This window comes from Eutrigla gurnardus, assembly GCF_963514095.1.
Source record: "Eutrigla gurnardus genome assembly, chromosome: 15".
Lineage (NCBI taxonomy): Eukaryota > Metazoa > Chordata > Actinopteri > Perciformes > Triglidae > Eutrigla > Eutrigla gurnardus.
In genome coordinates, this window is record NC_139938.1 from 2513635 (window position 1) to 2526850 (window position 13216).

At 42.9% G+C, this 13216-nt stretch overlaps 2 protein-coding genes across 5 annotated transcripts; one reads left to right on the top strand and one right to left on the bottom strand.

The window, feature by feature from the left end:
* Window positions 1–89: 89 nt before the first annotated feature.
* slc6a7 (solute carrier family 6 member 7) lies at window positions 90–8098 on the bottom strand. The gene is made up of 14 exons (XM_084029530.1): window positions 7879–8098; window positions 6358–6550; window positions 5774–5905; window positions 5030–5237; window positions 3759–3897; window positions 3520–3654; window positions 3311–3414; window positions 3099–3223; window positions 2733–2845; window positions 2502–2639; window positions 2305–2404; window positions 1948–2066; window positions 1025–1198; window positions 90–897 (listed from the first exon to the last, which is right to left on the bottom strand). The coding sequence occupies exons 1-14, from the start codon at window positions 7942–7944 to the stop codon at window positions 727–729; spliced, it is 1917 nt and encodes a 638-aa protein (XP_083885656.1). The 5' UTR covers window positions 7945–8098; the 3' UTR covers window positions 90–726.
* LOC311026165 (SLAIN motif-containing protein-like) lies at window positions 8023–13004 on the top strand. 4 transcript variants are annotated; one of them, XM_084029532.1, is made up of 8 exons: window positions 8186–10177; window positions 10452–10582; window positions 10698–10805; window positions 10930–11025; window positions 11116–11168; window positions 11265–11400; window positions 11598–11726; window positions 11847–13004. In XM_084029532.1, exons 1-8 carry the CDS (start codon window positions 9561–9563, stop codon window positions 12098–12100), a joined length of 1524 nt encoding a protein of 507 aa, XP_083885658.1. In that variant the 5' UTR covers window positions 8186–9560; the 3' UTR covers window positions 12101–13004. The 4 variants fall into 4 exon arrangements, with proteins under 4 accessions (XP_083885660.1, XP_083885658.1, XP_083885657.1 ...); XM_084029534.1 differs by lacking the exon at window positions 8186–10177 and adding an exon at window positions 8023–8151 and having other exon boundaries at window positions 11116–11400; window positions 11847–12996; XM_084029531.1 differs by having other exon boundaries at window positions 11116–11400; window positions 11847–13000.
* Window positions 13005–13216: the final 212 nt, after the last annotated feature.

A 13216-nucleotide genomic window follows, 5' to 3' on the forward strand; every position in this document is an offset into this window, starting at 1 on the left:
AATACAGAATGTAGTTGTAACTGTGATCACATCATCATATACATACTGGAGGAACTGGCAATTTGAAAAGCAGATGATTGGACAAGGCATGTGGACACATGGACCATATTTAATAGTTCTTGGCAAGTTCTTAAAAAAAAGAATACAAAATCTATTTATTCCAGCAGTAATTCTAGCAATTAGCTGTTTATAAAACGTAAAATGGATTTAAGGTATTCCCGACTCAGTCCAGCATTTATCCTGGAAGGCCAATGATTTTTGGTCACCTCTCCAGGTCCATTAGTGGACATAAGATAGGAGTGCAGAGCCTCCTTGTACACGGTGAAGTCTGGTCCCTCAGCTGCTTTTGACTGCTGTCAGTGACATTTCATTGTACTACACTAATATGATAATAAATAAGATCAGATGTCACCCTGCTAGATCATCATCATCATCCAGAAATCCTGGCCTGAGTCCTATCATGCCATCTAAGATAAAGATGATCCAAACTTTACAGCTGTAACCTTACATTCTTTACAACACAAATTCAAAGTTTTAAAATAAAAACATATGTAAGAGCATAAATAAATGGATCATCCACTGCCCTGCAGGACACACAGTCTGTTCAGACACAGCCACCAGATCCTAGCTGGCGCAAATAGCATACATGACAAAAAAATTAAATCTTCTGACTCTTGACAGTGTAGTTTGCTCATCACTGCGCGTCCATCACAGCTCTCTGGGCCGTCACGTCTGGCTTCCCATCTCCCAGGTCATCGCCGTGAAGTCCATGTCTGTGAGAGTGACAGTGAAGGGACCCTCCACCCTCTCGGGCTCCATGTCCTCCACCCTTCTCTCGGTGCTGTTCAGGTTATTTACCCTCCAGGAATTCAGAGGTCGAATCGATTTCTGGAAACGCTGCGAAAAGAGAAGCAAGAGGTGGTCAAAAAGAGATTCCTGCACAGGCCAGGTGTTGAACTGCATATTTAAATATATACAGACAGAGGTGCAAACAGTGACAGAGTGACATAGCTTTTATACTGACGTCTTTCAGTGTTCCTGTTTCCTTGGCCATGGCCACAATGGCCCAGATGAGGATCTGTACACAGCAGGTCGTGCCCATGCACACGCCCAACGCTTTACCCCACCGCGGATACACATAGGACCCGTAGTGGAGGGATGTGTTGTACATCTCAATGAAGATGTAGGTCAGGATGAACTACAGCCGCAAGGGGAACGGCACAGAGTGAGCAGAGGAATGTGTGACCCCAAACAAAAAAGCCACAATGGCAACAGAGGAGTGAATGAGAAGGTGAGCAGAGAAATGCTGGAGGGGAGGGTTGGCTCAGATTGAATGTCTCCTAATGAATTATTAACAACTGCCGATGTGAAGTGATGTTATTTGAGTTTCCTCATTGGAATTTCTTTTTAGCAGTAGGTACTCGAGTCATCATTCATTGCTCTCCCTCAGTTTTTCAATAAACTCTTGAGTGGGACGTTTATGGGACGTTTTTAACAGCACAGCCTCTCAACTCATCAAATTACACTTTGACTGTGAGTGCAACAAAACATTACATAAAGGTTTATTACATTTAATAGGTGTTTCTACATCAAGTAGCTTGCTGTGAATGGTTTCAAGGCTTCAGGTGACAAAAGCAGCAATCAAGTACTGTAAAGCTTGAATATGAGCTTTAGCAATTAACGATTTCAGCTGGAGCTCATTGCTTTGACATCGTCATAATTCTTAATTTGGCAAAATCCCCTTGACTTGGAAAAATATGCTACCAATCATTTTTGCATTCGGATTTTAGAAAATAAATCTCCGATAAGCCGGCTGCATTTATGGAGGTTTAATAGATAGATTCTGAAGAGCATTTGTCATGCTAATTATGGATAACCAATGAGGATGTCACATTGTTCCTGCATTTTCTAACAAATATGAATATTAATACTGATATGCTCACTCACCAGCAGAAGGAACGGAGTGCAGAAAACCCAGCATGCTTTGAAGTAAACCAGCACTTTGGTGCACCAGGGAGGGCAGGGGCAGATCATATCAATAATGTCCTGGCAAAACTGGTTGACTCCTAAAAGAAAAGTTGAATTAAGAGTTTCACGGTGGAATAACCAAGATATCATCGGCACAAAAGATAATGTGTTGACAAAATGTTGAAAACTACTAATAAATATATAATGTTTACTAAAAAGGGGCACAGTTGGCTATGGAGCATTGTAACTTGCTAAACATCTGGAATGACGCATATAGCCCAACCCATATGAAGGAATGATATGGTGTTTGATGTGGAAAGGTGTTTAATGGGCTACCGTAGAAGAAGGAGATGCCAATGCACATGAAGAGGGTGATGATGATGAGGCCGAAACTAGTGCTGAAGGAGTCAATGAGGGTGAACCAGTAAATCCCTCCCTATGAAGGCAGAGACAGCGTGGGAAATGTGAGACGGGTCACAGAGGAGACATATCTGCATGCTCATTTATTGCCTACGACAGTTAAACGCACTCACATTAGTCACTAGCAGGAGACCCATCAGGTAGAAGCAAAAACACAGGGCGCCCAAGAACAAGGACTTGTGCAGCGTGTTTGCTCTGAGGTGTGGAAACTCATCCAACACGGCCGTTGTGATGCCCTCCATGTTGCCAAACTGTGAAGCAGCAGAGCAGAAGGCATCGAACATACAGATACAGACTCATGTCTTTTTGTCCTGCTCATATCTTTGTGTGGTGTTCGGCTTTACCAGTGTATCAATCCCCAGCATGAAGAGCATGAGGAAGAACATGATGGACCAGAACACCGAGCCTGGCAGCAGAGCAAGGGCCTCTGGGTAGGCGACGAAGGCCAACCCAGGACCTGAAAGCAAATAGGAATACATCAAGTACGAGAAGACAGTATATGAGTAGAATACAAAATGCAGTATTCATTTATGTAATTAATGTTAAATTTTGCTCTGTAATAGATGCCAGTTTACACAACACATTTAAAGCCTCATTTTCAGATTCATATTTTTTTTTAATTTCACATAGATTTAAATTTGCTCAAAATGCTATATTCAGTCAGTCGGAACATCTGGATTAAAGAAGATCAAAATAACCACAGTAACCACCTGAATCTGCCACCTCTGCAACATGCACCCCTTTCTTCCATGCCATGTGGCCCAGGATCGAGAATATAGCAAATCCTGCAAAGAAGCTCGTGCAGCAGTTTCCTGTGGTGATAATCAAAGTGTCCCTGAAATCAAAAGAACCACAATTTAGAGACTGAAAGCGTCACGACTGCAAACAACAGAGAAAACGGTGCAGCAGAGCCCAAACTCACCTGATGACATTGTTGTCAAACTTGTTGTAGGAGGCCATAGAAAGCAGCCCTCCAACGCCAATACCCAGGGAGTAGAATATCTGTGAGGCTGCGTCATTCCACACCTGCAATAGATCAACAGAGATAAGCCTTAAATAGTGAACATATCAAGTTATTAATAGAGCAGCAGCAGATCATTGTGTTGGCAGACTGCTCATATGTGTCCGTACCTGTGCATTCGCTAATCGGCTCCAGTCTGGTGTGAGGTAGAAAGCAATGCCCTGAAGAGAGCCCTCCAGTGTAGCGCCTCTGATGATCAAAACAATGAGCACAAAGTATGGGAAGGTAGCCGTTACATAAACCACCTGAAAACACACACACACACACACGTTAGACAAGATATGGCAGCCAAGGGCAGGATTGTGTGCGTTTTGAAGGAGCTGACAATAATAACGTTGCGTTGATTCACCTTTCCAGAGCTGCGGATGCCCTTGAGCATACACAGGAAGATGATGACCCAGGCAGCCAGGAGGCACAGGGCCAGGGGCCACCGGACAGGGCCCGGGTCATGAAGGCCCTCGCTGTGTACTACACCCAGAACACGCTCGCTGCAGGACACACGAGTCAAACATATAAAACATGCCTGAACACACCCATTAGCACACATGGAACGATCAACTGATGCACAAAACAAAGCTGTGACGGATTTATTAATTGCTGTTGAAAGCATCTGTCTGAAGAAAAAGCCTTATTCATACTGTGGAGTATGAAATATATAATATAATAATATATAAATGGCCAGTATTTTAGTCTATGAGTTCATAGGGAAAAACACATATGATCATCATACTTCAATATCAAGTTTTAGCAATGCTGATAATTACTTTATCCATTCTGTTACAGAGTGGGTGTTGTGACACTGTCATGACATCTCAATGTCCTCTTAAAGGTAATGTTTAAGTGATATTTCCAGTGTGTTGTACTTTCCCCACATACATATTAATGAATATTGTCATGTATTACAGCGGAGGAGAGGAAGCCAGGTAGTTCTGTCATTAGAAGCGTTCTGTTTGGACGACCCAAGCAATTCATTAAAGATACTCTATCAACAAGGTCTCTGCTCTCTTTGTGCTGCCACTCTGCTTCTCAACTATGAATCCCCAGTGGGGCAATTAAAAAGCATATGCAGCAGAGCACACAAACAAGCTGTATTAGTAGAGAAATGTCCTCTCTCTTTTGAGAGTAAGCTCTGGTGGTGGGGTCAACAAACTGACATAGATATTATATCTTGCCTGAGTCTGAACCCGTTGGTTTGTTTGCCAAATATCAATAAAGTCTTCTACTTGAAACACACATTGAGCTGTCACTGTATAACACTGCATAACCCTTCATGCAAAATGTATTCAGGGAACTGAGGAATAACTGTGATACCTGTAAAGTACCGTCATAAGGAAGTTAGAAGGATAAAACATAATAAGGATTTATATTGGCAAAGTCATATTAGCTATAGCAGTTTAACCCGTGTGAAGAATCCATTCACTACAAAGAATACGTGTTTGTTGAAGAAACACAATGTATTTGAACAAGGTTTATGTCCATAATAGGATAAATTAAATACATGATAATAAAAAAAAGAAGAGGTGAATCAATATAAAACATAAAATAACAAAGTGGTTAAAAAACACTTCAAAACAGGCGGTTGACATTGATTTTCTTTTTTAACAAAAAAGCCAAACTTACTTCCAGAATTTTTCTGTGGGGCTGAGGCTACGACCAGTGGAGCCGTTCCCAGTGGTGTTTCCACAGAGACCAACATTGGCTAAAGCATCACAGGACCAGGGCAGCGGGCTCTGGAACGAGCTGCCCAGGTAGTAGAACGTCCAGGCGATAATAATGTTGTAGTAGAGACACACCAGCGTGGACACACAGAGCATCCCAATGCCAATACCTACAGGAAGAGCAACTGCATTACGTATCTCAGAAAACTATTTAAAAAACAGGACATACGCTATTATGCAAAGATGCCATATGGATCTTGGCTGGCTCGCTCGACATACAGCTATGAACCAGCCGTTGTGTAAAGTGGTAGTTGGACTTTCAGTGTAACACCAATTCCAATTTAAAATGAAAAGTACTACTCATGATAAAACCTTTCCTGGCTCTATTTTTGTTCTAAGAGAGTCCTGCATGATTCTCTATCAGATGTTTATTTTTAGCGAGTGAGCTGCTCTGAGGACTGGTTAGCCACGTCATGTATTTTAGTGAGGTGGCAAAATGATGCCAGTCATTCCTGGATCATTCATATACAAGTGTGAGCCAATATTTCTATGCTATTTAACTAATTACATGAAGTAACCACACTGACGTAACCATCTCCAAAATATTTCAAGGTTGCGTCACAGAATTAAAGTGGATGTTATTATGTAATTTTGTAATTATGTAAATAATGGGCTAAAAAAGCATGCTGATACAGGAGGCCGTTACCTTTGAGCAGAGGACAGCATTTCCACACAGTGATGGGGCCGGCCGCTCCGTACTGGCCCAAACTCAGCTCCATGAGGAACAGTGGAACGCCCGCAAAAAAGAGCATAAGGAAGTAGGGGATGAGGAACACGCCTGTGAAGAAGAGAAAGAGTCTGAGGAGAGGTGGTACTGGGGGAGACATCCACTGCAATGACATGTGTGCAGCTACATGTAGACGGCCTGTAGAGGCAGGTTCATTTATACAATCTGTGTTCTTGCGCTTTGCTGGAAGTCAAGCTCCAACGTGTTTGATTTCAGATGGAGATCCGTGGGGCATTAGGTGGGGTTAGACAGGCAGGCCTTGTGTCGTCAGGAAAATGTACAGGATTAGTAAGCGTTTTGTGTTTGCGGCTGCCATGGAGAGCTCTAGACTCAGTGTGGAAAGTATGCCAGCGTGATTAGGAGGCCAGTGCACACCCAATGGCAGGGGAAGAGGGCCTCTTGCCCAAATGGGTGTAACAAATCACTGTAGACACACGGAGCACCCAGGCATTTAAAGCATTTGAGACTTCAGAGGGCAGTGAACTTGCTTGTAGACTGCTCACCTCCTCCATTGCGATAACAAAGGTACGGGAACCGCCACACGTTGCCCAGTCCCACGCAGTATCCGATACAGGAGAGCAGGAACTCGTGCTTCCCTGCCCACTGCTCCCTTGGGATGACCACAGTTGAGGAGGTACTCACGGAGTCACACTGTGACTGTGGCGCAGGCGTGTGCCCGTTCAAGTGGACTGGATTCTAGACAACATCAAATCACATGTCAAAGAGTCAGAGAGGAGATGAACAATAATACAAATGTCAATGACAATCTGGAATTCACTGCGTCCATTTGCTTTTTCATGACAAGTTAGTCAGGCTATTTATACGTGCATAACACAGAGTAGTGCAAAAATATTAAATTAATCAAAAGGTTATTTCATGACAATTCTAATAATTGTTTATTGTTTTGTACGTTGCCAAATAGAAGCAACAAACATTTGAGTGTTAAAATGTAAATCTGACATTACTGCGATCCCCAAGAAATATGTTTTATTTCAACTGGAAAACTATGTTTGTGTGAGGTTTGCCATGTCCGTTTATTGAACTCATGAGGTGTTAAAAGCAAAACTGGACTACTTCTTCCTCTTCTGTCTCGCAGGCCATCCATCACTAAACTAGAGAGGAACTATTTTCTCACGTCTGGTCAGAGAGGAAGTGTGACTATGATAGCAGTTTAAGATTAGGTGCTTTATGTGTCATTGTTATGTCTTTTAAGTTGAATAGTTAATCAATTATTAAAATTTGACAAATACAAATACGTTTTCATTAAAATGATGGTCAATTTTTCAGTCATCCAAAAATATAATGCCTTAATGAGATTTCTTGTATCCCCAAGTTTCACACACAGAGAACATATGTTAATATATAACATGTGGAGGCAAAGAGACTCAGGAAGATGAGCGTCTGCATATAGTTGTGATGATTTAACAGAGGAATGTGTCAAACCAATATATCAGTGTCTCCAGTAAACCAAGAGGACTGAATAAGATTCAATGAACCGCTTCAAAGGCTGCTAAAAACACACAATAACAGAAGAAGCATTTCCTACGTGTTTTACCTTTCCTAGGTTCCTACGAATTTAATTTCAATAACGATTATATTCTCAATTATTTTCTTAAGAAGTAACTATACATATTGTTATATTTATTAAATATAGCACTGAAGTCTGCTCGGCATACTAAATGGCCCCACATGAAACTCAAGATCAATGATATACTGTTGAATAAGTGAATGAATAACCAGCAACCGTGAGTGTGTCGGTAAACCGTGAGAAGGTCTGGGTTAACACATCTGCTGTGATGACGGACTGACTTTAAGGAGGTGAGAGCGATGTTGCCCGACAGGTTAGACCGCTTCATCTACATACATGTTACCGGTCCAGCTACCTCCGGAAACTGCTAGTAAAACGCTGGTAAAGGCTTCTCAAGTTGCGCTTCGAGTTACGAGCCGCGTTTCGCGAACCACACCGGTGTGTTTGACCCGCCGGCGGCGGCGAGGAGTCCGAAAAACAAAACCTCCGCTCCTACCTGCGCCGTCGCTCCACCTGCACCACCGGGGCTCCCGGGTGCCGCTTTACCGCTTGAGTCCTGCATTCCAGCCCCCCGGCAGGCGGAGGAGTTGCCTAGCTGGTTGTTGTGCTCGTTAATCCATATTTGACGAGGGAGAGTCCTGGTCGCTGTGGCTCGGCGGTTGAAGAAGCGAAGAAGCACGGCGGTTTAACGGAGTGTGACGCGGCAGGGAGACTTCAGCGATGACGCGGGGAGGAAGCGCGCCGACGATGGGCGGTGAAGGGCAGGAAGGTAGGGCGCAAGTGCAGCACAGCCACCGAGGAAGGAGACACCTCCTCCCCTCCCTCCTCCTCCTCCTCCTCCTCCTCCTCCTCCTCCTCCTCACCTGGTCGACTTTTGTGTTACACGACGAGGGCAGGACTGAAACATGTCACGGGAAGCTGCAATGGCTGGGCCGGGCAACTTCATAGTTCACTGAGCTTTTTCAAAATAATGTAGCCACATTATTAATTGTATTGTGAAAAGAATATTAAGTGAAATTCAAACTGTTGAACCATAAAAACTAAATTAAAGACGGATGGAAATCTGTCGGACCCTGGCTCACACCACCAACAGACAACAGCGTTGGTTGACTATGGGGTCTAAAATATATTTTAAATATACTTTGAAGTACTATTTGTATATACTACAAGTAGGACTTTAGTCTAAAAGTAAATTCTGGACCTTGTAAATAGACCGTTATTTATTCAAAGTAGGTGCACACTCCCTTTTTTGTTTTAGAAATCCTTTTAAAGATAGAAACTTTGTAAAGAAGTGACTTTTGGCAGGGTTGCCAGGTTACTGCTCATTGGCTAGCTATGCTAGCAGCTAGCCATGATATGCAGTCACCCTCTGCCCAGAGGCATTGCTTTATAATTTGCTGCTTTCAATGGTTCCATCAGTCTATTCATGTATTTTTTTTTATAATATCAAGATAAAAAAATTAAAGTAATAATTTTATTGATCTTGTTGGCTACTGAATATCTGAAATAATTCACAAGACAGACACAGTTCACAAGATTCTGCCAAGTATAAAAATATGACATGCTACAGTAAATGCGGCTGTTACTGTTAAAACAAAGCAAAGAAACTATTCATTTCTGGGGTTGGGATGAGAAAGGGGGTGAATTTGAGGTTTCATGTGGCTGTGAGGGAAGCTCAAAATCTTGTGCTAATCTGCTTGTGTGTGTGTGTGTGTGTGTGTGAGAGAGAGAGAGAGAGAGAGAGAGAGAGAGAGAGAGAGAGAGAGAGAGAGAGACATCTGACCACACTTGTCACCACACTCAGTATGACTTCCTTGGGTGTGATGAGTAAGACGGGTAGGCCTGCATGAAAACAACCACAAACAATCAGCAACATTAATATCCAAAGACTGCTTCACAGGAAATCATATCTCCTAACACCAAATGAGCATTCAATTATATAGAAATGGGAGAAATTCCCACTGAATGTAAAGAGTCTAAATGTCTAAATGATGCACATCAACAAGGCTGTTGCTGCGACTAGCTTATTGCCCTATTAGTTTAGATGGTGTGATGTTGAGTGGCTCTTTTTCTTTCTTAGTAGCAACTCATGGACTCTTTAATCCACGTAAGCTCATGATGCTTCTGTAAATCCATCCAATCTGTTGGGTGTCTATACTTAACAGCCCTACTCAACAAATGTGGGTCAATAGATGGCATGGTGAAGCTACGCGGTTGCTGCTTGTGCACAGCAAATTTACCATACTTGAAACTATAAAGAATCACATTGTTGACGACGAAGATGGAGATTTAGCCCGGTCAGATTCTGTTTTGGCAACAGCTTACATCCTCACTGGACGAGAGTTTGAGGAAATGAGAAGATTTGAGGATTTCATTGAAAAAATGGAACTTCAAAATCAATTTGCGGGCGACTGGAGCCGTTATTTTTGCAATCGGCCGCCAGTGGGGTTTGATACCAGTGCAAACCATCATCTTTTCTGCCGTGAGTTGAGAAGCAGCTCAGTAAGGCTGGAGGGCAATTCAGATCCATACTGCAGCCTGTGGATGGATGCCCATCAAGCAGGAGTCAAGAGTTGTAACAATCGGTCATTCGCCACGGACGCTAGAATAAGACTGGATCATTTGAAATCGGGGTGTAATTCACCTTTGCCTTGCCGTGCCACGAATGGGATGTTGTACAACTACAACTGTCAGAAAGACCTCTGGGACAGGGAGGAGACACAGCAAGAAGAGTCTGCTTTGGACTCGGTAGAGCTCCTTGATGTAGAGGACGATGTGCAGGATGAAGAGAGCTGGTAGGTGCCATCAGATCTACAGAAATATTCTCAGAGAGGGGGACTTCAGGCTTTGTGTCAGTTTCAAATGTAAAAAAAAAAAAAAAAGGTTTGATTGTCCATGTCACCATACACTTTCAATAACATGTCGACGTGCTAGTTACTAGTGAAGTGGATGCTCATCAGGAGAGCTAACTTCTCAATCTGACTGGTGTTTGACATGAAAACTCTGAACAGGTCTGTTTTTTACAGCAGGAGTGAAAAGTGCTCACAGTGAATGAAGTGTCCCCCACAGGTTATATGAGTCCCCAAAGAAGCAGGTGGAAAGAAGTGAGTCTGCTCTCAGATGGTGTCGACATGTCCTGGATAACCCCAATCCTGAGATGGAGGCGGCATGCCGCTCGCTGATAAATAAGCTGGATCAAAGTAAGCGATGCAGACTCACTTATTGTCAGGTGCATAGTTTTGCTGAGAAAAAATTCTTCTTGGCGTGAACAGTTTGGTCCCAGGTTTACCTTGTGCCCACTCTCTGTTTTGTCAGGCTCAAACTGTCATTTCTACAGAGGTCCTTCAGGTTTCCATAGCAACGTGGGCTCCTCTACAGACGAAACATCTATCAGCACAGCACACACTATCTCTGACACTTCAGGTAATATAATAAAGTGAACTTTAGGATCCTTAGCTTCATGTAGAATTGTACATTCATTTCTACACATAGACAAACTTCATGTTCATTCTAAGAAAACCTGATTTATATTTATTTATTTGCACAGATAATGAGCAGAGCATCGCCTACGACTCCATAACCACAAGTTACAGACTGCAAGACATCACAGATGTCCACATTATGGCTCGTATACAGGAAGCCAGTGAGTACAGTGGAGTGTTTTTAATGATCCGGTAGCTGCAGCGTACTCAGTGGAGGTTGGATTGCAATAACATGAGTGCATATCTTTCAGGTTTAAGGCAGCACTATGTTACCACGCCTGCCAGGAGAAGCCCCGCGTCCTCAGTGATGTTTCCGTCTTATTTTAACACCACGGTTGAAAATATTGATGACTTCACCCCAGGAAATAAAACTGAAGCCTCATCTTCCTCTTGTTGGCAGCCTGGTCTATCGTCAGTGAGCCCCTCCCCTCATCAGTCACCATCAGTAGATGGACAGGGCTGCCAAAGTCCAAACCTGGCCAGACTTCACCAGCAAGTCACTCAGTTCAAGTTGCTGAAACTCGCTCAGAGTCGAGGTACACGGCACATTTGTTCTACTTTATCTGTATTTTTGGTCTGACAGCTCCAGATTATTTGTTTCTCACGTGGTTATGCCTGGAATCTTGAACTTTTTGTTCTTTAGGACAAATAAAGACACTAAATCATTTTTTTATTAAATGTGTCTGTAGTGAAATTGTGTGTGAACTAGATTTAACCCTGATGTCTTTTGCAGCAACATCACCAGGTAGGACCAGGTCTCCTCTGCGGACGAGCCTCCGCTCCCTCCAGGCTGTTAGGAACAGCCGAAGTCTAGACATCGACGACTGCCAATCTGCTGACCCAATCATTGACCAACCATCAGGTCTGGATCTACTTCCCCCTCATTTCCAAAAGAGGAGAATACCAAGAAAGTGCAATTTTTTGTTTTATACCTGTGTGTCTTGTCTAAGAAGTTCAAATTGATCCTAAATTGTTTTCTCAGGTGCATCATCTGTCAGGTCGAGTTTCTGGTCTCCATCACTGTCAGCAGCCACCAACCACAACAGCTTGCTGAACAGGGACTCCTCTGACCGGACGACAGCCGTGAAGAGGCTGCTGAGGACTCAGTCTCTCAGCCCCTGCAGGATCCCTCATCCTGCTAAGGGATACCTGCCTCTTCACGGACGTGTTTTTGCCTCACCTGACAGGTCGACCAGCGTGGCTTGGGGCAGAAATGTACCATCCGCACAAAGGTGAAAGGTCAATGGTGAATTCACCATAGTTACATAATGATCAGGTCAAATGAATAAACATTAAGACATTTATATCATGTTTACCTCACTGCATACTCATACAAATAGCTTTAGATTATGGACAGATGCCAGCTGGCAATGTGAGGAATACCTGACAGGTTTTATTTCCCACATCTAAGATACTCTTGAAAAAATGAAAGTGAAAATAATGCTCTGTGCTGCAGCAATCAGGATGCACCAGGTCACCAGCGGCTTTGCAGGCGAGGTATTGGCCCAATGCCAGGAAGTTTAGCAGCTTGAGACATAGAATCGTCTCTTGTAGGTGTCAATGACGATTTCAGTGTCAAACTCCACACTTCAGCGTGGTTGATTGCAAAAAAGGTTGTCATCACGACAGGAAGTCTGCAATGCGAGAAAAACAAAGCAGGTGACCGCTGCACGATAGGAAACGTCTGCACGCTACTGAGAAATAGTGGTTTAGATGCAGCTTCTTTCCTAAAACATTTATGACGTCAAATGTGGTTAGGTTGCTGTAGTTTTGCACCTCTCTTTGATGCATAGCTAATCCATCTCCCTGAATGAGATATTCACATGCAGCACAGATTAAATGTCTAGAACTAAGTCATTGTACGCATGTTTTTCATGGTGAACTGTGTGGGTTCTACTAATTCAGATATTACAACTTTTTGAACAAAACTACTAAAATGTAGTCAGTCCAGAATACTTTCAGACAGAAAAGAATATAGTTTGGTGTTGGAGTGCCCTCTGCTGTTCATGTGTTTGAACAACTTTTTTTCAGTTTTGATTATTAATCTTGTGATGCGACTGCAGCTGAAGTTGTCTCACTGAGCTCTAGTGAGTATATTGTACAAAGCATCCGTTACAATTTCCTTTTATGTATAAATAAACTGAGCTTGCCCCCAGGTCGGTGTCTTTTTTTATTTAAACATGTCCGTATGGAAAATGAACCGTTTCAATGAGTGATTAGTTAAACCTCTTTCAGAACAGCAAATACACACTCTGTTCCTGTAATAGTCTAGTGTAAAGTTCAATAGAGGAAGAGGAACATGTTTTATGTTCTCTAACTTCAGCTCAACGCCCGTTCGTAATGTATAATTTG